Genomic DNA, 26,730 nt, shown 5'->3' with positions numbered 1-26,730 from the left:
TTTATACAAAGTTGACATCATGCCAAGAGTTACGGTTTAAGAACAATGTCAAGACATCTGTTATGATAGTCACTGTGCAACACTCAAATCAATGGAATTTTCCCTGATTGAGTAATTATAGCACTTCTCCTCTTAGTTTTCACTTTCAACTGATACATGAAAGACAGCAGGCATTATGGGATAGGTGTTCAATCTTGGCAGTGGTCCCCACTCTAACCACAGCTCTTCAATCATATTTCAATGCTTATTGTATGTTTTCCGACCTTTCGGTGTTTGCATAGTTATCATGTTATTTTGTGTATCATGCCTAAAAATGCACGACTTACGATGTTCTTTTGTGTGTTGTGAACGCCTGAATGCGGGATAAAGACAGACAGGTCTCCATTGAGAATGACATCAGCCAGGGCATTGACAAGGGGTTGATAGTGGATGATGAGAAACACCTTGAGAATACAAAAGAGGAAAAATAAATACAATATACAGTGGTACCTCGACATACGATCTTAATCCGTTCCGGGACTGAGCTCGTATGACAAGTTTCTCGTAACTCGAGGTAAAGTTTCCCATTGAAATGAATGGGAAACAAATTAATTCGTTCCAACTCTCTGAAAAAAACACCAAAAACAGGATATTGGATTGAAAAAAATGTTTTATTTCTTATAATTCGCCATATATTGACAAAGTAATAAATAACGAGTGGTTTAATAGAAATAAAGTGTTTAATCTAACTAAAATTGGGCGGATTTCGCCGAGGGGAGAGAGAGACGCACAAAAGGGGCGGGGGGCTTCGGTTTGTTTTCAACACGACGCACTCGTAAACAGAACAAACACTCCACCCTCACGTTCGCTATCCATGGGCTGTTTGCTGTCGTACTATTCCCTTCAAAATATTCCGAAAATGATGCACACAAATGTCCTCACAATCGGAGAACGCACGACCACTTGCCAACGAGCAGCAAGCAGTCTTATCAGCTCATGCGAGCTACAGGGGCGCTGGCTAGCGGCTCCTTTTAGCTTGTAGCATCTGTGTTTGCATCCCCTCGAACGGCGACTATGATAGAGTTTCTACCGGGGATGCTGTTGCGAGCCAGTGCCCCCGATGTTCTTATGAGCAGCCAACGAGCAGAGTCTTTTATCAGCGATCGCCCCGCTGCTCATGGTAGCTTCGGGGGCGCTGGCTAGCGGCTCCTTTTAGCTTGTAGCATCTGTGTTCGCATCCCCGGGGATGCTGTTGCGAGCACGAGTATACTTCATTACCCAGAAAGCCCTCTTTTCCCCGCGCATGGGCGTTGTGCGTTTCCTGGTCTGAATAGCTCATCCGGTGCTCGTAAATATTGTTATACGTACACGAAAGATATGCAAAAAAAATGCCATGGCCACCTGGCTTGGTCGCATAACGAAATTTTGACCGCATCACGGGCGAATTATTCGATCGAAATTTCCCCCGTAAGACGAGCATTCCGAATGACGAACGGTCGTATGACGAGGTACCACTGTAATTTACGTGGTTACTCTTTACCACCCAAATGAAAGTTACTTTGTCACATGAACAACACACAGCAGGAGTCAGAAACCTTTTGACAAAGAGAGCCATAAACGATCCATAATTTCAAATGTTATTCCTTGAGAGCCATACTCCGAATTTAAAAGTAAAAATACATGATTTACATCATTGTCTGCATTTAACCAAATTTACCTGACTAGAAAATTCCCTCAAATTAATGTTAAAATTCTGCAGTTAAAGCACATTTCAATTCTAAAAGATTGTAGTGCTGTTTATTGTAATAAGACGAGAGGTAATATTTGTGTCTATAACCATGGGTTTGTAATAGTCAGGTGTTTTTGTTGCTTACTTGTGACAGCAGGTAGAGGGAAACCTGTGGGTTGATCTTTCGCTCTTCATCCTTAAAAAATATAATATTTCCAGTCAAGGTCACAAAAAGTCACATATGACCATTTTCTTCTTATTTGTCCACCACTGCTTGAATCAACTTACGGTTTCCTGGCACACCAATGAGAACACGTAAAGAGGTAAGAACAGACGGTTGAGTAGGTGGTCAGTCAAAACATCATTGAGGAATTCACAGTTAATGATGAGTATGTCATTCAGATAGTGGAGGTGGTCAAGATGCTCTGCTACCAGGTCACTTAACTTGCCCCGGTTTTTGTGCCTAAAAAAACAAAACTGATTTTAGTGACTTACTGCCCAAATACAGTAATCAAAAAATAGTTCACCAAAATTAATAATCGGTTATATGTCTTTTTGACTTGCAGTCAATGTTTCCATTAAGAAAACATTTTTAAAAGTATCAGTCAGAGTCAAACTACAACACACTACAATATAAATACAATAAAATACTTTACAGCAAATTCCAAATTTGTTGCATGCACACATTAATGTAATGTTTCATTCATTGAATTGAATTCATGCGCTGAATTTTTCCCCCCCAATTTAATTGAATCAGCACTTATTCAAAATATTCAGAGGTTTCAACAAGCAGGGGTGCTCCAGCTAGTGACAAACAAGGTACAAACCTGACACCTACAGGCCATAAAACAGAGATCATTCAACACCAAAGGGGAAATAGAAATAGGGAGACTGCAGCTACTTACTCTTCATCTGTCTGCACACATTTGTCCAGTTCAATGACATGGCTACCGATGAACCAGACCAAGTTGCTAAAATACGGCACCGCTGTCTTATCTCTGATGTAGTGAAGCATGTGCTGGTTGTCCACTGAAGAGTAAAATGGTTAGTCAGACCACTTGTTACCACCACACATTAGGGATAAAAGCACTATCTTTCAAATTTTCAGAGACATGCACTCATGCACTTTTTGAATGGAAAACATGTACTGTATTTGAATGTCCAAAATAAAGTTCTCCTCAAAAATGGAAATAAATAATAAGGCATGCAAATTTTCTTTGTGAATGTACATGGGTGATACAGAATGATCAACCAGAAGTGGGATTTCAAATAAAGTCCCATACCTACAACAAATACACTAAAGCAGGTAAGGTTAGGCTGGGTATATATAAAACTGGTGTGTGTGATTTGATCATTTAATGTTGGTGTCTTTCTTTGAAATATAGGGCACCCATTCAGTCTTGCTGGAAACTAGTGTTGCACCGATACCATTTTTTGGTTACTGATAACTATGCTTCTTTTGTTGAACTTACAATACGTTTCTTGGTTTGCTGCTGATTTGTAAACTTCAAATGAAAAGGTAGTTTTAGGCATACCCAGCCCAAGAATAAGACCGAATGAATGGAACCTACTTACATGAGACTGGAGTTAGGCAGATGGGGCACGCAGAGGGGAGAGGAGAGGAACAAGGAGAGTCGAAGGATTGGTTGTTCAGAAGGAAGAGTGGGGAGAAACATACAAACACAGTGTTAATGTAAATATTGGGTTGGATATGAAGGGGTATAGGATGGGAAGGGACGACAAAAGTTGCTATTTTACATTAAAAACTGCAAACAAGATTAAATCTAGACTTAGGCTTTATTTATCTATCATTCATTTGATGGTTTGAACAAATATTTGGGAATGGTCCTGAACAGAGCCAACTTGTGGTGTATGTAGTGGTTCACTCCCCTGACTTCGGTCCAGGCGGGTGCGGACTCGATTCCCGCTGGTGGCGGTATGATTGTGAGTGCATATGGTCAATTGTCCCTCTGTGTGCCCTACGGCTGACTGACGACCAGTCTAGGGAGTAGTCTGCTTTTCGCCCCAAGTCAGCTGCCCCGACATACGAGGAATTTGAGATACGAGTAAAATTCCGGGCAAATATTTGCTTTGAGATACGAGACAAATTTTGAGATACAAGCATACGAGACAGCCATGTGGCCGAGACGCATCTCCCTCATGCAAAGCACTGGGCGGAGTGTTGCATTTTTTCCGTGTTTTTTTGTTGTTGCGTTAATTAGTGCAGTATTAAGGGAAACACAATGGGTCCAAAGCAAGCCCGTGAAATGAAGGGTAGTGCGAATAAAAGGCGTATGATGACAATTGATATTAAGCACAAAATAATCGAAAAACATGAGTGACGGACCTGGCTCCCCAATACGTATGGAGAAGCAGGAAGTCCGCCTCGAAAGCCGTGGTGGAATACATGAACCTCTTTGCCTTGGTTATAAGGTTTAAATTTAGTGTAACGTAAGATTAAAACTTTTTTTAAGGGGGTGTATAGGAATCTAAGTTCATTTAAGTTAAATTCAAAGTTTATGTTATGTTACGAGTGCATCCGTCAAGTCTCTCTCAGTCCCGGAACGCATTAAGCTCGTATCTCAAGGTATGAGTGTATATTAATTCATTCATTTTCTGAACCGCTTTATCCTCACTAGGGTTGCAGGGGGTGCTGACTTCGGGCTAAAGGCGGGGGACACCCTAAATCGGTGGCTAGCCGATCGCAGGGCACGAAGAGACGGACAACTATTTACGCTCACACACAAACCTAGGGTCAATTTAGACTGTCCAACCACTCTACCATGCATATTTTTGGAATGTGGGAGGAAACCGGAGTACCCAGAGAAAACTCACATAGGCCCAGGGTAAACATGCAAACTCCACACAGGTGGACCGACCTGGATTCGAAACCAGGACCCCAGAGCTGTGAGGCCGACGGGCTAACCACTCGGCCGACGGGCTAACCACTCACCCGCCGGGCCGCCAATATAGAATATTGAAGTTAAAAAAATAAAATACTATATCATATTTCGGCCACTTATCATAGCACTATACCAATCTATTTGCTTACTTAAAGTAAGCAAAACATTGGGAGCATGAGAGTAGAATAAATTAGGTATTTCAAATGGCTGATACAAGTTTTCATAACCAATTAAAATGTACAGTGAATGCGATGATACTGTGATGTTTTTTGATACAGTAAAATGTGGCCTACCACACATTACAAAACAAAAAGTTCTGGCCACAATAAAGACACAGCTTAAATAAAAGAATTATGATTAATGCATGATAAAACAAATATTTGTTCATCACTACTTTACCCATGAGTCAAAAATGCCACACCAAAAAGAAGAAATATAAAGAAAAGTTGACCATTTGTAGCATGTCATGGATCCATAGGAGAGGCATTTGTGCGCATCAGGGTGTCAATAATTATCATGCGTGCATGCAAGGTCATGAAATTCACCTTTATACACGTTGAGAGTGATGGTGCGGACTGCAATGCGGACCATGCTTTCAGGGTGGTTGAAGAATTTTATGGCCTCAGTATACAGGGCAAAGTCATTGGTGTGCTGTTCGTGGGAAACAGAGCAAGAAAAAAATGAATGCCTCGATGCCAATGCTCTTTTCTACTTACTCTCACTTATAATTTCCCTGCGTGTGCAATTCACTGGCCTCACACTTGGGATTCATAGAGACTTGGAAATGTGTTCCAATATTCTCAACAAACCAGGGATCCCACCTTTAGGACGCACCGCCTGAAAGGGCGCCGCCTCAGTTGTGGGTGTATTTTCTGTTTTTTGCCAATACAAAAGGCACTTCGTTACAAAGAACGCGCTGCAATGGTTGTGCTAGCGTGACACACACGTTAGCATGCATGCTAGGGTATGTATTAAAAAAGGCAACAGGAGCAAAACTGAGTCTGATTTTGTTTTATTGATGAAATATGTATTTGCGAAAATATAAGTCAAAATATTCAAACATCTACAAATCTGTCAAAGTCCTCATCTTCTGTATCCGACAGAGTTCAGCCAAGTGGGCGAGTTCGCTAACAATGCTAGGTTACATTTAATTGTCAAGGTAAGAAATGTCGCCGTGGGGTTTCGTGATAGTGATTCCAGCTTTGACGAAAGCTCAAACTACAGTGGTTTGGCCAAGGCATCGACAATCCATTCCAAATCGTCACGTAACTCGTGCGACTCCCCCTGCCCGTCTTTATATGGAGGGTCATAAAAGCGCTACGAGCACACGGAAGGACTTTTGGTCGCCGGACTTTTGGTCGTCGGACTTTTGGTCGTCGGACTTTTGGTCGCCGGACCTTTGGTCACCCGGAAGGTTATTGATAATTACCATTTAAAATTGTTGCTCAAATTCCCTAAATACGAACTGCAAATTATTATTTAGTCATACTTAATGCCCTATTAATTATTAGGCTAAAGAAAAGCTCCAAATTTCCCGTACTTTTATTGTGTTTTGTTGGAGAACTTGTTAAGACCCTGACTGTCGTCCCTTCCTAAGGGGACAACTCATGTACATACAAACTCTTATACACTCACACGTCCGCTCAGTGAAACTGCTCAGAGGCATTGTTGGCTTTTATTGACGTGTTGTTTTACCTTGTTTTGTCGCCGGACTTTTGGTCACCGGACTTTTGGTCACCGGACTTTTGGTCGCCAGACGTTTGGTCGCCGGTTGTTTGGGTCCAGGCGACCAAACGTCCGCGACCAAACATCCGGCGACCAAAAGTCCGGCGACCAAACGTCCGCGACCAAACATCCGGCGACCAAAAGTCTGGCGACCAAACGTCCGGTCAAGAAGCGGTCAGGGTCATACTAAATTTTGAATTTAGTGCATAAACAAGGCGCACCGACTGATTGGGCACCCCGTCCATTTTAGAGAAAATTTAGACTTAAGTGTGCCCTAAAGGTGTGAAATTACAGTCAGTGTTTACTTGATTCAACATGTGGTGGTAATCAGGTGTGGGTGTGGCCTGTGAAATTAAATTCAGCTTTCCTACAATTGTGATTAGCACAGTTATTTTGTGATTTAACAAAGGGTGGTATAATTACTTTTTCACAGCGGGCGAGACAAGTTTGTAATTTTTTCTGCCTCGGTAAATAAAATCATCATTTAGAAACTCCATTATCTATTTCCTTGGGTTGTCTCTGTGTCATACGAAAATTGATTTGATGGTTTGAAACCCGTGTGTGTGCATGTGTGTCTTAATGATTTGATTTGGTGATTCTCAATGATCCAATTTACTTTGATTTGCTTTGTACTTTGTGCTTTTGCTTTGTTGTTCTGTCTAATTACCCTCTTGCTACTGCCACAATGATATTTCCCGAATACGGGATGAATAAAGTTATCCAGTGCAATCCAATCCAATCCAAACATGCAAAAAACACAGAAATCAGAAAGGGGGCAAATACTTTTTCACGGCACTGTATTTATGTATGTATATGTATGTATGTATGTATCTATATGTATGTATACATGTATACGGAGATATCTTTAAAGCGAATGCTGAAAACTTTGATGGTTAATTGAATTAACTGCCTTTATTGTCATTATACAAGTATAATTTGATTTAAAGCTTCACCATGAAGTGCACACATAAATAATCAATAAATAAGTAATAAATAACAATAAGTAGTCAACAGAAATAAGTTGTTTCCTGGGTTTTCATTGCACTACTGAATGGTGTGAGACATTTCAATAAGACCCACAGTCTTACCTCATTGTAAAAGAAGTGCACAGTGTGATTGTTGAGTTTGAGTGACAGTGTCTTGAGGAAGGAGATATAATAGGCCATAATCTCCTCATCTGAGAAGTCAAATTTGTGTACAATGATGGAGTTCACATGGTTGTTTGATAGTAGGTAATCTGCAAAGAAAATAAATGTTACTGTCAACAACCGTTTGACAAATGTGTGATATTTTTAGTACCATTAAAAAGTTGGGAAGTAAAATGTGTCATTGACAAAAAAAAGATAAAATCCCTTCCTTCATCACTAAAGCACAGTACTGTATATAACCACATCAATGTTTGCTGAATACAGCTTAGCCATGACAATATTAGGGAGTCATCACTCTATAATAGGCTGAGTGACAATATTTTTGAGGTTACAAGTGGAGTAAACTTGTTTGTCCCATTTCCAATGAGTAAGCCATCAAGGAGTAAAGGTAAAGATATGTTCACTACAAGTGAATTACTGCGTTAGCATTAATTAATTATTGACCACGTGTATTCCTTCTGATTAAAAACTAGTGTATATTAGCGTTTTATGTGGAGTGGAACGTCAGCTAATCTGAGGAATCCTAGTATCAAAATATCATATTTTAGGCTGTCAGGTAAGGACTTACACAGAGACGTTTCGTGTCTGATGTTCTCAAAAAGTATATTAAGAGTCTGGAGAAGCTGAACACAGACATAGCGCCCAGACTTCTGCCGCAGGATGTTCAAGAAGAAGGCCAACATGTTCTTCTCCAGGAAAAAGCTGAACACAGGAAATACATCTTAAACACTTATCACCATGTCATTGTCAATGTATCATGTTACAATAATTCCAATGATATGGTAATAACTAACACTGTATTGAAGTGAGTTTTTCGGTGGGATGGAGAGATGATTTGAGTAGCAAAATTTGTCAACTTTCCTGGCTTTCCCACAAGGTGTTATGAAATAGACATCTTCAAATCATACAGTAACGCACACTTCTAATCCAAACAAATGTTGATTTTTATTTGACCTCCTAAACACTATTGTGCCTGCAGCTAAGTGATTTTGCCACCCTCCTAAGCACGTGTTGTCCTGTAGCTGAGCCAACACTAAATCTTACAAAACAACACTTTTTTATTGAGAGAGGACCACAATAATATTGAAGAAATGAATATTGTGACATCCCTCGTTAATAGATCTGACTCTAGGTCCCAAAATAGTTTAATATATGGTGTTTTTACGGCCTGAAAGGAAGTGCCCTGAAGGGACACGTGCATGCACTTCTGGCATGGGCTGTATGTAACTCTGTATCTAAATGTTGAGCTGTTGACTGAGACTTACTCAAAAACAGAACTGTCATTCTGATCCCCCCAGATGAGGATCTCTGTGATGGAGCGTATTGTTTCTACGAGGAGGTTGCGGTTGTGATCTGTCACTGTGGTGTTTTTGGTCAAGACATGGTACATGTACCTGAAAGCAATATAAAAGACATAAGCTTAGGGAAATGCATTCACAGGTGTTAAATCTTGAAATCTTGAAAAAGAAAAAAAATCTGTTGACTTTTCAATTTGTAAAAGTGGACAAACCTACACGGTATGCGTCAGACAAATCATTTAGTTATCAAAGAGCAAACACAATATATTCAACTAACGGGAGCATACTTTCAAAGCAACAATTAATTAATTTATCAGGGTGACACACATCGGAAACTAATGACGATAGTAATGCAATTGCTGTATTGTATTAAAGATCTTGTATTGTCTAACATTAGCATTCCTGTGTGCATGCTAACACAACACCAGCTACTCACTTTAAATGATCCAGAGAATGGATATTTTTCGATTTCCCTTGCCCTCCAACCCAGCTGCGTGACTTGCCGAACATGGCTGGGGTTGAAAAGAGATTGGCGATTTGACAGGCGGATTATTTTGTTTATGTTAGCGGTAGCATCTGATCCATTACACCCACTTTTGGTAGCAAACAGTCGGTGAGGTTGAAATGGGAGGAGCGAGTAATGGTTACGTAAGGACAGTAATCGTCATCGTGGAGTTGGAGGGAATTGTAGTTTTAGTACTATTTGTACAAGTTAATTTCTTTATTTGACAACCTCTTTATTCTTCAGTTATTAGTTTATGGAAACTTCCTTATGGCATTCAACTCAGCCGTATGATTATCTAACCATAGAGCAGAGAAGGAAAAGATAATGGGTAATTAAGTTAAACACCGACTACAGTGTCGTCATTTCATGAGGACGTCAACTAATGATGTCGTCATTTTATGAGGACGTCAATTAATGATGTCGTCATGATATTGACGTGTGGAGTCCGCAATGATCTGATGCAGTAAACAATGTTCGTCAAAGAGTTGTTGTGCAAAGAAATCTGCGGCCTATATTTCTGGATTACACTTGATTTCTCTGCACGGTTGTACGCGTAAAAATACTATTCTTTTAGATTAGGTGTTTTGCTAACGTTGAACTCTATACTTTATTTAGCTGTGGCTACATGGCATGGCTTGAATTTTGCTTTGAGAACCAATGTCAAGAATGTCAGCAGTGAGTTACGGTTATTTATTTACTGCTAGTTTGCTATTTGTAGCCATGAACTGGAGGCTTGATATCTGTAATCGTCACCAATGCCCAGCTAATAATCCAAATCAATATTTAGAAATGTGCACCCGAAGCTCACTGGATATCAATGCCAACTGTTCTTGTAGACCCAAACGCTGCAACGCCTAAACCGGGACTTCTCTATGATCCACACAATTTATGCCCACTTAGATTCAGTTGAATCGCTTTTGGACGAGCACCCCTATATGTTTTATTTGGGTCTCTTCTTTGTGAACGTCCTCATCCTCTACTATGCTTTTCTGATGGAGTATATCGTCCTGAATGTGGGAATAGTGTTCATGCCTGAAGATATGGACCGGGCTCTGGTGGATCTTGGTGTGCTGTCTGACCCGGCATCCCTTCCCTACGACTCTGACACAGACTTGGATGTATTTGAAGGGTATCTGGAGTGATAAGGTGGGGTTGAATGATATTATGATGCTGATGAAGTCATGCAATAGAGAGAAAAAAACACACTGCCGGAAACCGATCGGTAATTTTGCACTTTTTTTTTCAAACTTGGATTGATTAGGCCAGGGGTGGCGAAAACGTGGCTCTCAGGCCACATACGGCTCCCTACCAAAATGAATGAGGCACTTTGCTTCTTATATTTTGTATATACTGTGGCTCTTTGTCTCGTTTCATCTCATTTTCCGAACCGCTTTATCCTCACTAGGGCTGCGAGGGGTGCTGGAGCCTTTCCCAGCTGACTTTGGGCCAGAGGCGGGGGATACCCTGAATTGGTGGCCAGCCAATCGCAGGGCACAAGAAGACGGGCAATTCAGTGTCCAATTAGCCTAACATGCATGTCTTTGGAATGTGGGAGGAAACCGGAGTACCTGGAGAAAACCCATGCAGGCCCAGGGAGAACATGCAAACTCCACACAGGTGGGCCAACCTGGATTTGAACCCAGGACTCCCGCTGTGAGGCCTAAGCGCTAACTACGCAGCCGCCCGGCTCGTTTCATGTTTCTCTTATTTTTATTCTCTCTTAAAACACACTAAAATTCATCACGGCCCATTAAAAACAAATAATGAATTATTTTAAAAATAATAATAATTTTGCCGACTGGATCTTTTTATGCTGCCTCTGACGTAATGTGTGGCTCTTTGACTCTCACAGTTTAAAATTTTGGCTCTTTGTAATCTATAGTTCGCCACCTCTGGATTAGAACAATGGGGCCACAGACATTCACACATTGTGTTTATCAAATACAGTGGTACCTCTACTTAAGAAATTATCTCAGTCCTGAAGCGGATTTGTAAGTTAAATTTTTTGTAACTAATCCGCACCAAATACCCAATATTACCCTCAAAACCCTTTAAAAAGTATAATAGTATACATTTTTTATATGAAATACAGGACAAAAACAAAATAAGATAAGAAAAATATTTATTAAGGCATTAAAATTACAAAGACATGCAAGGACATTTTCCATCTAGAGTGAAATTGCAAGTAAGTTGGTGAGGGAGAAGGAGGCAAATGTTTGGCAGCTGAGTAAACATGCGCACACAGGCACGTAAACACAACTTAAAATGATGTTACGCACACAAAGAAAAACTCAAGAAATAATGTATTAGAACTCTGTGATGAACAAGGAATAAACAGATCTTTGACTAGATGTGCTGATGGTTGCTAATTTAAAAAGCCGTATTTTAATTTAAACATTTATGTTGTTGCTCTCCCATGTTTTTTCATTAAGTAACATGACTTGTTTGACTTAATTTCAGGCCATGTGTAGCATGAAGATGACCACCAAAGGCCAACTGTTCTACAGTTATCATTTGGAAAGACTCATTCTGTCACTTCACCACTACATGTGTTTCCACAAAAGCTTTTCTGTCCTTCAATTGGAATACAATGTCAGAAGAAGAAAAAAAGCACAATTTGCAGCAAATGAGAAGACAATTTTAATTTTGGAATTAAAGTATAATGTTGAGCCAGTTGTACGCTGCATATAGCATATCAGCCTAGTGGGGTACACGTAAGACTAAAGTGACCCTGCCAATGGAGCCTTTTTATTCTGAGGATTGTTCCAGTCTTCTTTGCTCTCAATAGAATGTATTGTTGCCCCTCAGGCACCACTTGAAGTTTCAGTAACTTAATGTAAATGTATTCTCATTTGCTTGTCAATCAGGACTGGTGTCTCAAGAGTGTCCCTCACAAACATGAAACTGGGCAACTGTTTTTTTTTTTTTTTCTTAATTTGGAGCTGAGATTTGAATTATTTAAATTGCCTCTTCAGCCAGTATAAATTAGTTCTACGATCATGCTTCCTCTAGGCTTGTCGGCTACTACCTAGTAACAACAAATTGGGAACAATTTTGAAGAAAAAAAAGCAGCTGATTTCTATTGTTTAAAATTGTATTTATTAAACACAGAAACCTGTAACGGAACACAATGCTATTTTGAACATTGTTTTTATTTTTCTCCATTTTGAGATCTATATCTTTTTGCCCAAATGCTGTTATGAATTCTGCTAAGAAAAGTATGTTACCTTGAAGCAATAATGACTTTTTTGAATACTTTTTCCGAAATGAGTGCGGTTACTTTGTGTTACATTTGTTTGGTGGCAGTTGAAGCAAAGATGGTTTAGTTCTCATTATACTTAGATAGCTGTACCAGAACAAAATGGTATTTGAACATTGTTTCATTTCACCTCCATCTTGGGATCTGTATCTTTTTTTTTGGTTTATCCCGTTATGATTTTGGATTTTTCTTCTATGAGGTGTATGTTACTTTCAAGCAATATTGACTTCATTAAACATTTTAAATAAGGAGTGAGATCACTTACCTGCATTTGCCTAACGGCAGTTAAAGGGATAATGGTGAGGTTGTCAGTAGGGTTGTATTATTTATGGAGATATTTGATGGAAGAAAGTATTGTTACTCAGATATTTGTTTTTACACTGCTGCAGGTCACGATAAATTTGTTACCATGGGGCAAATCTGATTTTGCACCATGGTAGTAATAGCGGATACGCTTGTATTTTCCTTGATTCATTGGTCGCCATTGACAGCACTAGTCCAATTCATTTAGACAGTAAGGGGAAAATGAACGAATCATTCATTTTTTCAACTGCCATCAATGGCAGTGAAAAGGGAGCATTCATAGCCAGTCCTCCCTGTTAAAATGGATTACTATATGTCTGTTACTGTCAAATGAATGGAGTTAATTTTGAGACTTCTTTTCGGCGAACATTAGGGTCCATAATCCATATTATTCACCCCTTATGTAGCATAAATGGTCGCGATAAACATGAATCAACTCACTGGTTGCAAATTGATGGAGATTGAGATCCAATCCATTTGAAAAGGGAGGGCTGCCAGTGAAGGATAATCTCAGTGATCATTCACGGCCAGCAACTTCCAGCTCAAATGAATTGGACGTCTATCGTCAATTATTTTTGCACAACATATATTGTCACTAGTCAGTTCCTCTTCAAGTATCTCACAAAAGTAAATCTCATTTCTGCATTTTTTTAATTATATCTTTTCATGGGACAGCACTAAAGAAATGACACTTTGATACAATGTAAAGTAGTCACTGGAGAGTTTGGATAACATAAATATATTGTCTTCATAATAACTCATAACACAGAAATTAATGTGTAAAATCTCAGAAATGAGATGGGAGTATGTACTCACGTGTAAGATATTGTATACTACAAAGTGACATGAATTTAAACCATAATATTGAAATTATTTTCATTGAAAGATGTATTTTCAGACTCAACTATACTTTTGTGAATTAACCCCCCCAACAAAGAACCCCTCGGTGGCTGGTGGATATATGCTTGTGGTCCGTCCTACTTGTCGTGTGTCTCTAAATGGATGGCATAAAAGCAGCTTTAAGCACTTTTCCGCTCTTCTGAAGCATGGACGTTACAGTAGTCCTTGATGCCTAATAAGATCAAAAGGAAATTTTGTTAACTTCCTTTAACAATGAAACAACATTTAAACTCCACACAGGTGCACCGACCAGGATTTGAACCCAGGACCCCAGAACTGGGAGGCCGCCGCGCTAACCACTCATCCGCCTGGCCGGCCACATCAATGTAATTTTTCATAATTGAATAAAAAAAACACAAAATTAGAATAAACTTACTCTGCACAATTATTTTGTAGGCTTCAGCAGCAGGAGAGTCCGGTATTATGTTCAGGAATGATTTTCCTTCATCGCAGCTTTTCGCTATCCTTGGGTCGAGAGGCACTTTGCCAAGTAATGGCAGATTAAGATTAGCACACATTGACTCAGCACCTCCACTTGTAGGAGGGAAGATCTGGGATGTGTTCTAAAAGACATTCCAAGACAAAAAAAAAATGATCATGAGTGAACTATAAATGGACCGTCCAATAGTTAAGTATAAGCAGTGGAAGCAGTTCATGTATTTTCCCACTTTAGTCACTCTGATTTTCAAAGGTATTAAGGCAAATTGTGTAAGATTCTTGAAGAAAGATATAAATAAGTAAGTAAACATTTGCGCATCATTTCTATCAGGTCACGATTTTGCTTCCTCAAGGAGAAGATGGTGTTTAGTGTCTCGTTTGTTAGCTGTTTTTTTCCTCACTAACCTTGCATTTTGGACACACAAAGCCACTCATGTTTTCAACCACTCCGATGATTGGGAGTTTGACCTTCTGGCAAAAGCGGATTTCCTTTCGAACATCTTGCAAGGACACCTCCTACATTAAGGGAGCATATGACTCATTATTAAAATGACTTTAAAAAAATCTACATTACTAACTAATAAGCAGGCAACCCAGACACGGCTTCGATTTCCGCAGCTGCCGGTATGATTGTGAGTGTGAATGTTCGTTTGTCTCTGCGCCACCGACGGCTGACTGGCGACCAGTCGAAGGTGTAGTCTGCCTTTCGCCCGAAGTCAGCTGGGATAGACTCCAGCAACCCCCGCATCCCTTATAAGGATGCACGGTGTGGAAGATGAATGAATAGCTAATAGGGTTAATTAAAGGGAAAGGGAGGTTGGGGTAATCATATTACTGTAGTAGTAGCTAGTGTTGTCAAAAGTATCATTACTGTAATGTTGTATCCAGATAAAATATTCCATTACAAAAGTAGTGACTATTTCTTTCTGTGGTAGTGTAGTGTACTAGTTTTTACCTGAGGTGTGGTGATTATGACAGCTCCATCCACGTGGGTGGCGCTTAGGTACTGCACAATTGACAGGTGCTCATCAGAAGTGCCTGGCGGTGTGTCAATTATCAGGTAATCCAGTTCTCCCCAATCCACATCTCTCAGAAACTGTTTAATCATCCCTGAAATAGCAAATCAGACCCATTGTAACACTCGTAGAGTACCTATTTGATTTTTTTTTGTAATTACATTGCATAAAAAGTAATATTTCCATCGCCGTTGCATATGTACAGTATTGTAAAGTACCATTCTTCTTGGGGCCTCTCCAGATTACAGCATCATCAGGACTACTGAGGAGGAAGCCAATAGACATGACAGCTAGGTTGTCTTCCACGTACTGACATAAGAGCACAAGAAAGAAAAAGTTTATTAAAGTTCCCTTGTGCCTTTATTAGGTACGACTGCAAAATCTAATTGTAAACGAAGTGGAACAAGAGATTCATTTAAAAGTCTGGTTGATAGAGTGTCAGGGAGGTCTCAAGTCATTATTCCAATGCTTGTAAAGGCAGAAAACACAGTATGTAACCTCTTCTATTGGATAGCGTTATCAAATGAACTAGACCAGAGTTTCTCAACCGTTTTGAGCTGCGGCACACTTTTTCCATTGCAAAAATCTCAATGCATTCTATGAGCTGAAAATCTTCAGATTTAAAACTCGGTCACCTATATTTACAATATAAAGCCATTCTCATCCATAGTAATCAAAGAAACACAAAAACATTATTTCAATATCTAGAAATTTTGCACACCAAGCTTTCATCACCAAAAGTTGAAGTCCGCGGTCCCAGAAAATTTCCGGTTCACCTGACTTAAAAATAAGTAATGTACTGATGTTATTCTAGTAATTTTCTTACTTTTTCTTCCAAAATTACTTCAATCTCTTAATATTCATGAAAAGCAGTTTTGTGGTCATACAGACTTTACGTCGGCAAAAGTTCATGCTGGTGAAACCAAACAACGGTCAAGTTAATATGTTAAAAATAAGCAACAAAATGACTATATTCTTGTTTATATTATGATTTGAAATTACAATATGGATTTATTGTTTGTCATATTTCAATTTTATTCTCGTAACATTTTTCTTCGGGTATTACAATATGACCTCTTGGTAAGTAAATTTCCGCAGTTCACAACGCACCAGTGTGCCGCGGAACAGTGGCTGGGAGGAACACTGAACTCGACAGTAATAAAAGTGACTTACCACAGGGGACCAGCCCGATCCACTCTGGTGTACCTAAGGAAAGGAAAATGAATCACTTACTGGCCCCAATGGAAAATAATTAAATAAACAATATTTAAAAAAAATCAAATAGGAACATTTTCTTTGTTTCTGAAGTACCGATTTGGATTGACAACAATGAGATTGTATTACAGCTCATAAATATATTTCTATTGCTACTATTTCTAACTGTGCAGTATTTTCAAATTATTATTTTATTTTGTCTTCTTTTTTGGTAGATATTTTAAGATTTGTATTGATAGATCTATAAAAACAGCTTCAAGAGCAAGTTAAGAAAGAGTGAGATCAATTTAATAGGAAATAGGTTTATTACCAGACTGCAGGATGGGGAGAGAGCTCGAACAGCTGTGAACCGCTCACAGTCTGTTGTCCTTGCAACTCTCTCCGAATGAACAGTGGGTCAGTCCAAGCAACTTTGTCATTTTATCTTACAATCTTATCTTACATGTATATTTCACTATTTTGGTTTTTTAGCACTTGCACTGTGAAGAGCTCCTCATTTTCATTGTATAACTTTAAAATGACAAAGCATTTACATATTTGTTCATTCATACCAAACAAGTGACATTGAAAGTAATATATTTCTTGATGCTATTGTATTAGCGTTCCAGGTAAAAATAGCCATTGCTTACTTGCTCTCCCTCCAACCCCATGATTCTCGGAATGGATGGACCACAAATGTCGACATCCAGAAGAGCAATCTAAAATCCAAAAAGACAGAAAACTGTCAAATCTTTTCGATGATTTTTGCTTAGATTTGAAAGGTTCAGAAATAAACATTACCTCCTTGGTCTCATCATTCGCTAAGGCGTGTGCCAGGTGAGCACTGAACGTACTCTTCCCCACACCTCCTTTCCCGGACAACACAAGGATTTTGTGTTTGACCTTGGACAGTTTTGATCCTATTTCTTTAATTGCTACAGAGGCCAAGGGGGATGAATGAAAAAAAAGTCTTTTTTTAATATATTGAGCATCACACAGTGTAAATATACATACAGTAATCCCTCGAATATCACGGTGAATGTAGACCAGACATGGTCTATAATCGAAAAATTGCGAAGTAGGGTAATCCCTATTATAACTACCTATTTTTTTCAGTGCTGAGGCCTTGTAGCAAGAGTGGCTTCCACTTACGAGTTTCAGCATGGATTTTCACGTTTTTATGAACTTTAAAAAAATATATATATATATATTTCTTCAGTGCTGAGTCCTGGTAGCAAGCAGAAGACAGGGGAGTGGCTTCCACTTGCGAGTTTCAGCGTGGGTTTTCACATTTTTATGAACTTAAAAAAATAATATTTCTTAAAAAAAAAAAATTATAGCAGAAAAAAATTGCGCAGAAGTGAAGTCGTGATAATCAAGGGAAGACTGTACATCCATATTAAAAAGAAGTGGTGATAAAATTCTATTGGCTCTTGTACGCTTTTTTTATTACAGTATCAAAAAAGAACCACACCTGGATCTGGCGCCTTGGTAGCGCCCGATGCACAAAGTTTTCGATTAGGACAACCCTGACATGATGAAGACTTCCCAGCCTGTTCACTCTGTGTACCTGGACAGTCTGAAAGATTAAAAGCATATATTCCTATTACACATTTCTTTAAAAAATACTAATAATCAACAGAGAACTGCCACATTACATTACATGGGCAAACTCTCTATTCCATGATACATACATTCATAACCCATTGTCAATTATTAAATCATCACTTACAACTGGACAGTCATAGATAGAAGCCACGACTAAGATTGTCAAAAGTATCGAAAAGAACGACAGTATCGATACTGAACTGTTGAATGCGGATACGATCCATGATGTTTTCACACGACCACAGGCCACCAGAAATAAATTTGATCTTGCACAATACTTGAAGGATATATATTTTGCCATGACTCTTTTTAACTTATTGCCTGCCATTGACGGCGCAAGATGTCCATTCGATTTGAAGTGGTAGGGTGGCAGGGAATGAACTTGAATTTGATTTATTTAATAGGGGACAGCGCATATTAATGAACATATTCATGTTGATGAACATATATATGTAAACTCAACTTTGAACGTTCAATGATTGGATGACCACTAGTGATAAACTCAGAGAATTATAATTCAAAGTTTGATCGCTACATTATTATATCCTGATTTAAAAATTAAAAAAAATCTTAAAAAGTAAGACGTATTTTACACTTTGTCATTAGATTATTGATATTGAGTTGAAATTGTTGCACCGTTGCATTTCGAAAAAAAATTGTAATTTGAAAACTGGAAGGAGATGCATTTTTACCTTTTTAAAATTTAGGCAACTTGTTCAAAAATAAATTTTAAAAATATCTCGATTGGACATTCCGTATTTCCTTATCAAACGGAAGCTGTGTCAATATGACTCAGCAACTTTACTATGTTGTTCTTGGTCAAGAAAAAAAACACTCACAGTAACGTTAAGAGTTGCTTTGAAAATTATGTTATTTAAACATTGCTCTCGCATAGAAAAACATCACAATGCACAGGAATGTCAGATGCGTCACACTGTAAAGTATTGAGGCGAGCAAAAATCTACTTACAAAAACGCAACATAACAACAAAAAAGTCAAAGTTCTGCGTGTCACTTTTGATAATTAATCATAAATTAAAATGTTAAAAACTCACGCTCATTTGCGTTTGCTGGTACGTCGTCCATTTTTTGTGTCCAACCATTTAAACTCCTCCCCATCTAAGGTTCCGGATATGATATCTGCCTGACTCAAAACAAAACTGAGGCAAGAATTGGAAACATATTCAAAACAAAACCGAGGCAAGAATTGGAAACATATTCATTCATCATCCGTACCGCGCATGCTCGAAAGGGTCATTCATATATATATATATATATATATATATATATATATATATATATATATATATATATATATATATATATATATATATATATATATATATATATATATATATATATATATATATATATAGATAGATAGATAGATAGATAGATAGATAGATAGATAGATAGATATATGTATATATATATATATAGATATAGATATAGATATAGATATATATATATATATATATATATATATATATATATATATATATATATATATATATTACCTATCAATAAAATTATGCAAATAAGGCAACGCGCATAGTATAACACGCCCATTCAATCAACGAAATCCATCCATTTTCAACACCGCTGATCTTTGTCAGGATCGCATAACTCACCCTTAACTGGTCGCAAGACAGACGAAGAGCACCGATAAATAGTGTTTAACATTGCATCTCCACTAGATAGCGACACTGTGCCACAAAAACACAACATGCCCAGATCATTTTATTTTTTTCAGAGAAATAGTGCAACAAATTCACTTGCCAACTTTTTTTTTAGACATCTTGGATATTCCTGATGAGGAATAATAGAGTTTCCGCTGAAAACAACAATTTGTAATCTCACTGACAAGATTTAATGATCATCCTGATTCTGATCTTTACCGCTGTTGTGTCATCGGTATACTAATGAGATAAGTGATGACATACACACAAGTGTGACCATACAAGTTGTCCTCTATTCATCCTCCAAAGAATTTCCTAGATGAATAAATAAAACTCATGTAATGTGTGAGTGTAATCAGTGGATTGCAGGCAGGTGCTTCTTGTTTTCTGCAGAAATCTCATTGGTAAAACTGCCTGTGCTGGATCGGTTGGAACAAAAACCTGCACCCACATCAGCCTCTGAGGACCAGTTCGCCCACCCCTGGGTTAGGATGTCGGCCTCACTGTTCTGGGGTCGAGGGTTCGATCCCAGGTCGGTCCTCACTGTGTGGAGTCTGCATGTTCTCCCTAGAATTGCATGGGTTTTCTCTGCCTACTCCGGTTTCCTCCCACATCCCAAAAAGATGCATAGTAGGCTGGTTGAAAACTCTGAATTGCTCCTAGTTCTGAGTCTGAATGGTTGTTCATCTCCTTGTGCCCTGCGATTGGCTGGCCACCGATTCAGGGTGCCTGCCTACTGACTGGGATAGGCTTCCCCGCAACCCTCATGAGGAAAGGCGGTTCGGAAAATGAATGAATGAATAAAACATATAAGGCAATAGTATTTGCTAATAAGAGGCTCAAAAGAAGATTTGGACAAATTTTAATGTCTACAAAGGGTGAGAAGTTCGGTCATCCGAGAGAGGTTCACAGTAGAGCCGCTGCATCGAGTGGAGCCAGATGACTTGGCTCGGGCATCTCATTAGGATGCCTCCCTGATGAGGGGTCCCGGGCACATGCTTCCGGGCAGAGGCCAGTGGGCTGACCCATGACACGCTGAGAGACTATGACTCCCGGCTGGCCAGAGAACTCCTTAGGATCCTCCGGGAAGGGCGAGATGAAGTGGATGGGGAGAGAGAATTCTGGGCTTCCCTGCTGAAGATGCTGCCCCCGCTGCCCGACCTCAGATAATCCGAAAATGATGATGTCTCTGGTGTGAGGCAATGTAACACAAGCTATCTTTCATCTTGATTGATTCTGTTCAACCAGTGCTACAATGATACCTCTGTTGTGCTTTGTATTTTGTGGTGAAGAACTTTGTCTATGTCCTTCATGGATTTTTGCTGGGATATCAGCTCTCTCTCTTCACACAAATAAGCCCAGGTGTCACAAAGATTTAGCAAAAATATGATATAACATGTTTTTAATCATTTTTTAAATTTCTATTTAAAACACAACTTTATAAAGTTACTATAGGCTACAGAAATTTTTCACCTTTCCTTAATACTGGTGTGCCCTTGGGTACTCGGCCGTTTGGTCGCCAGACTTTTGGTCGCCGGACTTTTGGTCGCCGGACTTTTGGTCGCCGGACTTTTGGTCGCCGGACGTTTGGTCGCCCGGAAGGTTATTGATAATTACCATTTAGAATTGTTGCTCAAATTCCCTAAATACAAACTGCGAATTATTATTTAGTCATACTTAATGCCCTATTAATTATTAGGCTAAAGAAAAGCTCCAAATTTCCCGTACTTTTATTGTGTTTTGTTGGAGAACTTGTTAAGACCCTGACTGACGTCCCTTCCTAAGGGGACAACTCATGTACATACAAACTCTTATACACTCACACATCCGCTCAGTGAAACTGCTCAGGGCCATTGTTGGCTTTTATTGATGCGTAGAATGTGTTGTTTTACCTTGTTTTGTCGACGGACTTTTGGTCGCCGGACTTTTGGTCGCCGGACGTTTGGTCGCCGGACGTTTGGTCGCCGGACGTTTGGTCGCCGGACGTTTGGTCGCCGGTTGTTTGGGTCCGGGCGACCAAACGTCCGCGACCAAATGTCCGGCGACTAAAAGACCGGTGACCAAACGTCCGGTCACGGTGCCCTTGGATTTAAAAAAAAATTAAAACGTGTGTGTTGACTCCAAAAAAGTTTAAAAACAATGGTATATTGAATACTCATGCCATAAAGCCAGATTATCATGAATTGATTCTTTAAATATCCAGTGTCCCATAGTTTGGTTGAGCTGATAACCTCCCATGAAGTCAATGAAGACACATTCTGTCTATTCAGCAGTGGGCTACCCCCGCACATCCTATTGGACTCAGGACAGACTTTGGTCACAGAGTTACTCAGCAAAAAGTTAAGCCTTGGTTGCACGAGCAGTCATCACACTAGGAACAATGCCACATACACACACATGCATGCTTTCAGACACACTCGCATTGTCCATTTTATAAATGTAAGGCTGAACAGGGGAGACTCTGTGGACACATTTTCTGGGGAAAGTGAATTAGTTGAGAAGACACTCTTCTACTGAGGAAACAAAAAAAGCGGAAACAAAGGAACTTGAGCAACTTCTGTGTTACATTGCTATATTTAATGTGTGTTTTATTTGGATTCTGCCAACATTAAAAATAAGGAACTTAGAACATCTTTTAAAAGATTTTAACAAGATCGAGATTCAGTGTTTATTTATTTTTATAATCTGGAGAATAAGAAATTGTCAAAGCAACTTTGCTGTTTTTGGTTGGTGTAATATATTATTATAGAAAATGCCGAAATTCTTAGGATACATGTTCTATGACCATGTCACAGATTGTGAGACAACTTTTACTTGCTCAATTGTAACAGAGTTTCGTGTTATTATTATTTGTCAGCGACATTGCGAAAGAGTGGTTAGCATATCTGCCTCACAGTTCCAAGATCGAGGATTCCTGTGCGGAGTTTGCATGTTTCCTTCCGGGGCTGCTAGGGTTTTTACTGGGTGTACACCAGTTTTCTGCCATACCCACAAAAACATTCGCGGTAGGCTGGATGAAACCTCTAAATTGTCCCAAAATGTGAGTGTGTGTTAGAAAACCGGTGGCCTGGTGACCGAGAGGTTTGCCTGTCGGCCTCGTGGGTCTTAGGCTGTAGGTTGGCGTGACCGGCCGTTTGGTCGCCGGACTTTTGGTTGCCAGACGTTTGGTCGCGGACGTTTGGTCACCCGGACCCAAACAACGGGCGACCAAACGTCCGGCGACCAAAAGTCCAGCGACCAAAAGTCCAGCGACCAAAAGTCCGGCGACAAAACAAGGTAAAACAACATGGTCTACGCATCAATAAAAGCCAACAATGGCCCTGAGCAGTTTCACTGAGCGGACGTGTGTGTAAGAGTTTGTTGCGTTGTCCCCATGCGTTGTCCCTTTAAGAAGCTACGTCAGTCAGGTTCTTAACAAGTTCTCCAACAAAACACAATAAAAGTAAGGGAAATTTGGAGATTTTCTTTAGCCTAATAATTAATAGGGCATTAAGTATGACTAAATAATATTTCGCAGTTTGTATTTAGGGAATTTGAGAAACAAGTATAAATGGTAATTATCAATACCTTCCGGGCGACCAAACATCCGGCGACCAAAAGTCCGGCGACCAAACGGCCGAGTACCGTAGGTTTGAGCCCAGGTTGCACTCCATAGTTATTTACTTTAAATAAAACAATCTTACTGTGTTACTTGGAGCTGTAACCCACACGTATTTCTGTTTTTAATCATTCATTCATTAGCCAGCCGCTTATCCTCACAAGATTCGTGAGGGCGCTGAAGCTTATCCCAACCAAAAATAAGCAGCAGACAGGATACACCCTGAATTGGTTGCCAACCAATCAGAGCTCACACACTTCACACTTCAATTTAAAATGTTTTTAAAATTAATTGTGTGTAGTGACAGTTGGCTAATGATAAAATTGTTTGTAAGGAAAGGAAGCCTTTGTCCGTGTGTTCTTTTGTGTTTGATTATTTGTACAAAGGAAGGAAGATTAGGTGGACTTCCAGACTATTTCTGGTCACTCCGTGTTACACAGATACATGCATACCTACACACAAACCCACACACACTCACACAGGTCTGAGGTCAAGGTTTGTTTAAACAACAAAAGAGTCCCATCATTCTTCGCCCTTCAGGCAAGAGAACCTTACTATCATTCTCACTAACAGGTTCAACGTCTCTGCCATATATATCAGGTGTCACATACTGTAAGTTACTACCAACACATATAATTTACCTGCTATTATTATATCTGAACAGGAGGACACAGTAACTGATACACACCTAATTCCTCTCTTGAGGTGTTTCAGTACATTTTTGGATTTCACTGGGGCAAGAATAAATCTGTTTACCTTTCAAAATCTACATGTTAATGTAACTTTGGTAATTAGTGCTCGTGCTCTCCTCTTTTAATGCACTGTGGGCCACCCGCATGAACATTAAACCATGTCCCCAACAGCTTTAACATCTGGAACTGTGCCAGAGAAGCACACTTTAAAGCATACTTATCTACAGGCAGACAGGAAACAGCCCCCAACTCCGCTATTCCTGTTGCGTGCATATTCGCTTATAAAGAGGCCTGCTTCTCTAGGCAATCTGCAGGAGGAACATTGCACCACAGAAAATGACCACAGAGAACATATAGACTGAATAGATTAGAAATGGCAATAATATTGAAGATAAAAAATAACTACATTGATAATTATGACAACAATAGAGCAGTGGTTCTTAACCTTGCTGGAGCTACCAAACCCCACCAGTTTCATATGCGCATTCACCAAATGTAAAATAAAATATGATTTTGTTTCAAATTCAAGATTTCAGATTCAAGATATATAGTTAATACATGACAATCCATACTGTACATATTCGTCCGACAACTTTCTTTTTTTTTTGCTTGACATAGTATGGATAAAAATATGAAGAAAGTAATTACTCGACAATGACATTCACACGTTGGGTCACAACTAACCCTATATACTAACATCTGCAGCCAGTGATGGCCAATAGACACGATGAGTCGATACGTCCACCGAACCCCTGAGACAAACTCACCGAACCTCTAGGGATAGATCAAACCCAGGTTAAGAACCACTGCAATGGAGTCAATATGTGAAAGATATGTTTGTGGAACAATGGCAGCAGTGAAACTACTTCCCAGAACGCTTTCTTTCCCCCTCCCTCTGACTCTTGTGGAGGAGGGCACAGAGATAAGGCTAAAAATACAGCCAGTTCAGAAAATGAATGATTGGATGGATGAAAGATAAAGTACATGACAGGGAGTCTTCACTTGGGTCTTTTGGTGAGTAGTAGTTACCTGGGATAGGCTCCAGCACGGCCCGTGACCCTTGTGAGGACAAAGGGTTCAGAAAATGAATGAATTGTGTGACCATTTACAATGCGTGCTCCTGAATCCCTGTCACCATACAGCATAGGAAATATCATTTTCATTGAAATGGTAGAACAAAGTAGACCACGTGCTGAATAAACGTGTGGCGGTTCTGTACCTGATAGATAGACGATGAAGTAAGGTTTGTTATTCAATTTAAAGGCAACATACTATACTTATTTAACACAAATTAATAAATAATAAGTTGGTGAATAAAATATGTTAACCGAGTATGTTCCCAAAACCTCAAGGATTTAAAATAGAGGTACTTTTCGCCATGTTGACAGCACTATTTTTGAAAACATGTTTTCTGATGCTATTCCCGGGTGAATGATTGAAAACATAAAAATTGATTGGACACTCTAAATTGCCCCTACGTATGTGTGTGAGAGTGCATGGTTGTCCGCCTCCTTGTGCCCTGCGATCGACTGGCCACCGATTCAGGATGTCACCCGCCTGTGGCCCGGAGACAGCTGGGATAGGCTCCAGCACCCCCCGCGACCCTAATGAGGATAAAGCGGTTAAGAAAATGAGATGAGAGATGAGATTAAACATTATTTACTATTATTTATAGTAACTAATGAATTTAAAATTTATTCGAATGTTAATAAAAACTTCATTATTCATTCTTTCATGTTATGAACAACTTATCCTCACAAAGGCCAAGAGAGGTACTGGGTCGCCAAAACCTAATTTTGTCAAAATGAATAAAAAACAAAACACACATTGTGACCTATAGACCTAAAGTTACATTACATTACAGTAGATTTTTTTCATAGTAGTATTTTTAATTTTTTTCATTCATTCATTTTCTGAACCGCTTTATCCTAACTAGGGTTGCGGGGGGTTCTGGAGCCAGCCAATCGCAGGGCACGAGGAGACAGACAACCATTCACACTCTCATTCATACCTAAGGGCATTTTAGAGTGTCCAATCAGCCTACCATGCATGTTTTTTGGAATCTGGGAGGAAACCGGAGTACCCGGAGGAAACCCACGCAGCCCCGGGGAGAACATACAAACTCTACACAAGACCCCAGAACTGTGACCCCAATGCGCTAACCACTCATCCGCCGGGCTGCCCAGTAGTATTTTTGTCATTAAATAATAAAGATAATAATCTAGAATAAAAAAATACATAGCAACAGACATCCAATTCTTTTAAAGTGAGACGACTAACTGTGAATGCTCATGTTTTAGTCAGTCAGAGAAATCGTCACATTTAACTTGCATATTTGTGCACTCAGCAAGGATACTTAGGCAACGACAAAATGAGAAACCTCCACTCCCACAAGCCTAAACTCCTAGTGTATAGCTAAGAATAATTGAATATACAAATGCGAGTTTCTGACCTAATCTTGTTCCTGTGTGTCTATTTGTTCATGCCTCAATAAGTGAGACAATATATACATTGTATTTTCTTGTAACCATTGGCAAAAAACAAAAATTCCATTTACACTTTTCCTCTGTAACTGTTCCCAACCTTATACTTTAAGTAGTTATGTATGTCTAAGAGTAGTAAGTACACGCTACAACAATAAAGATTTAAACATTCTCAGAGTAAACTGAGGCCCACTGAGAATTTTTGCCCATGGTTACCATCTGTTATTGCACCGCAACCTTCATTCCTCTGTCAAGGACTATTTTCTCAAGTTGT

General features: G+C 39.3%; 3 protein-coding genes across 5 annotated transcripts in view; 1 reads left to right on the top strand and 2 right to left on the bottom strand.

Annotated features, from left to right (window-relative positions):
* The window catches only part of clec16a (C-type lectin domain containing 16A), a 32,896-nt gene extending 23,477 nt beyond the window's left edge, over positions 1–9,419 (bottom strand). For 2 of the 3 annotated variants that reach the window (XM_077618224.1, XM_077618225.1), the window contains exons 1-9: positions 9,219–9,419; positions 8,750–8,878; positions 8,053–8,186; positions 7,425–7,573; positions 5,157–5,262; positions 2,614–2,737; positions 1,997–2,171; positions 1,854–1,904; positions 327–443 (exon numbers count right to left, since the gene is read on the bottom strand). In XM_077618224.1, the coding sequence (XP_077474350.1) occupies positions 327–443; positions 1,854–1,904; positions 1,997–2,171; positions 2,614–2,737; positions 5,157–5,262; positions 7,425–7,573; positions 8,053–8,186; positions 8,750–8,878; positions 9,219–9,292 (1,059 nt within the window). In that variant the 5' untranslated portion in view covers positions 9,293–9,419. Of the gene's footprint in view, positions 1–326; positions 444–1,853; positions 1,905–1,996; positions 2,172–2,613; positions 2,738–3,283; positions 3,560–5,156; positions 5,263–7,424; positions 7,574–8,052; positions 8,187–8,749; positions 8,879–9,218 lie in introns of those variants that run through there. The other variant, XM_077618226.1, reaches the window with a different exon arrangement.
* A 279-nt stretch (positions 9,420–9,698) lies between these two features.
* Positions 9,699–12,797, top strand: dexi (Dexi homolog (mouse)). Its single transcript, XM_077618228.1, has 2 exons — positions 9,699–10,433; positions 11,748–12,797. Exon 1 carries the CDS (start codon positions 10,160–10,162, stop codon positions 10,427–10,429), a length of 270 nt encoding a protein of 89 aa, XP_077474354.1. The 5' UTR covers positions 9,699–10,159; the 3' UTR covers positions 10,430–10,433; positions 11,748–12,797.
* Positions 12,798–13,481: 684 nt separating this feature from the next.
* nubp1 (nucleotide binding protein 1 (MinD homolog, E. coli)) lies at positions 13,482–19,180 on the bottom strand. The gene is made up of 10 exons (XM_077618227.1): positions 19,060–19,180; positions 17,872–17,976; positions 17,199–17,332; positions 17,048–17,116; positions 16,377–16,409; positions 15,422–15,512; positions 15,143–15,297; positions 14,593–14,703; positions 14,126–14,312; positions 13,482–13,921 (listed from the first exon to the last, which is right to left on the bottom strand). The coding sequence occupies exons 1-10, from the start codon at positions 19,121–19,123 to the stop codon at positions 13,869–13,871; spliced, it is 1,002 nt and encodes a 333-aa protein (XP_077474353.1). The 5' UTR covers positions 19,124–19,180; the 3' UTR covers positions 13,482–13,868.
* Between the last annotated feature and the right edge of the window lie 7,550 nt (positions 19,181–26,730).

The sequence above is a fragment of the Stigmatopora argus genome, chromosome 14 (assembly GCF_051989625.1).
Source record: "Stigmatopora argus isolate UIUO_Sarg chromosome 14, RoL_Sarg_1.0, whole genome shotgun sequence".
NCBI lineage: Eukaryota > Metazoa > Chordata > Actinopteri > Syngnathiformes > Syngnathidae > Stigmatopora > Stigmatopora argus.
This window is presented reverse-complemented; position numbering and strand designations above follow the sequence as displayed.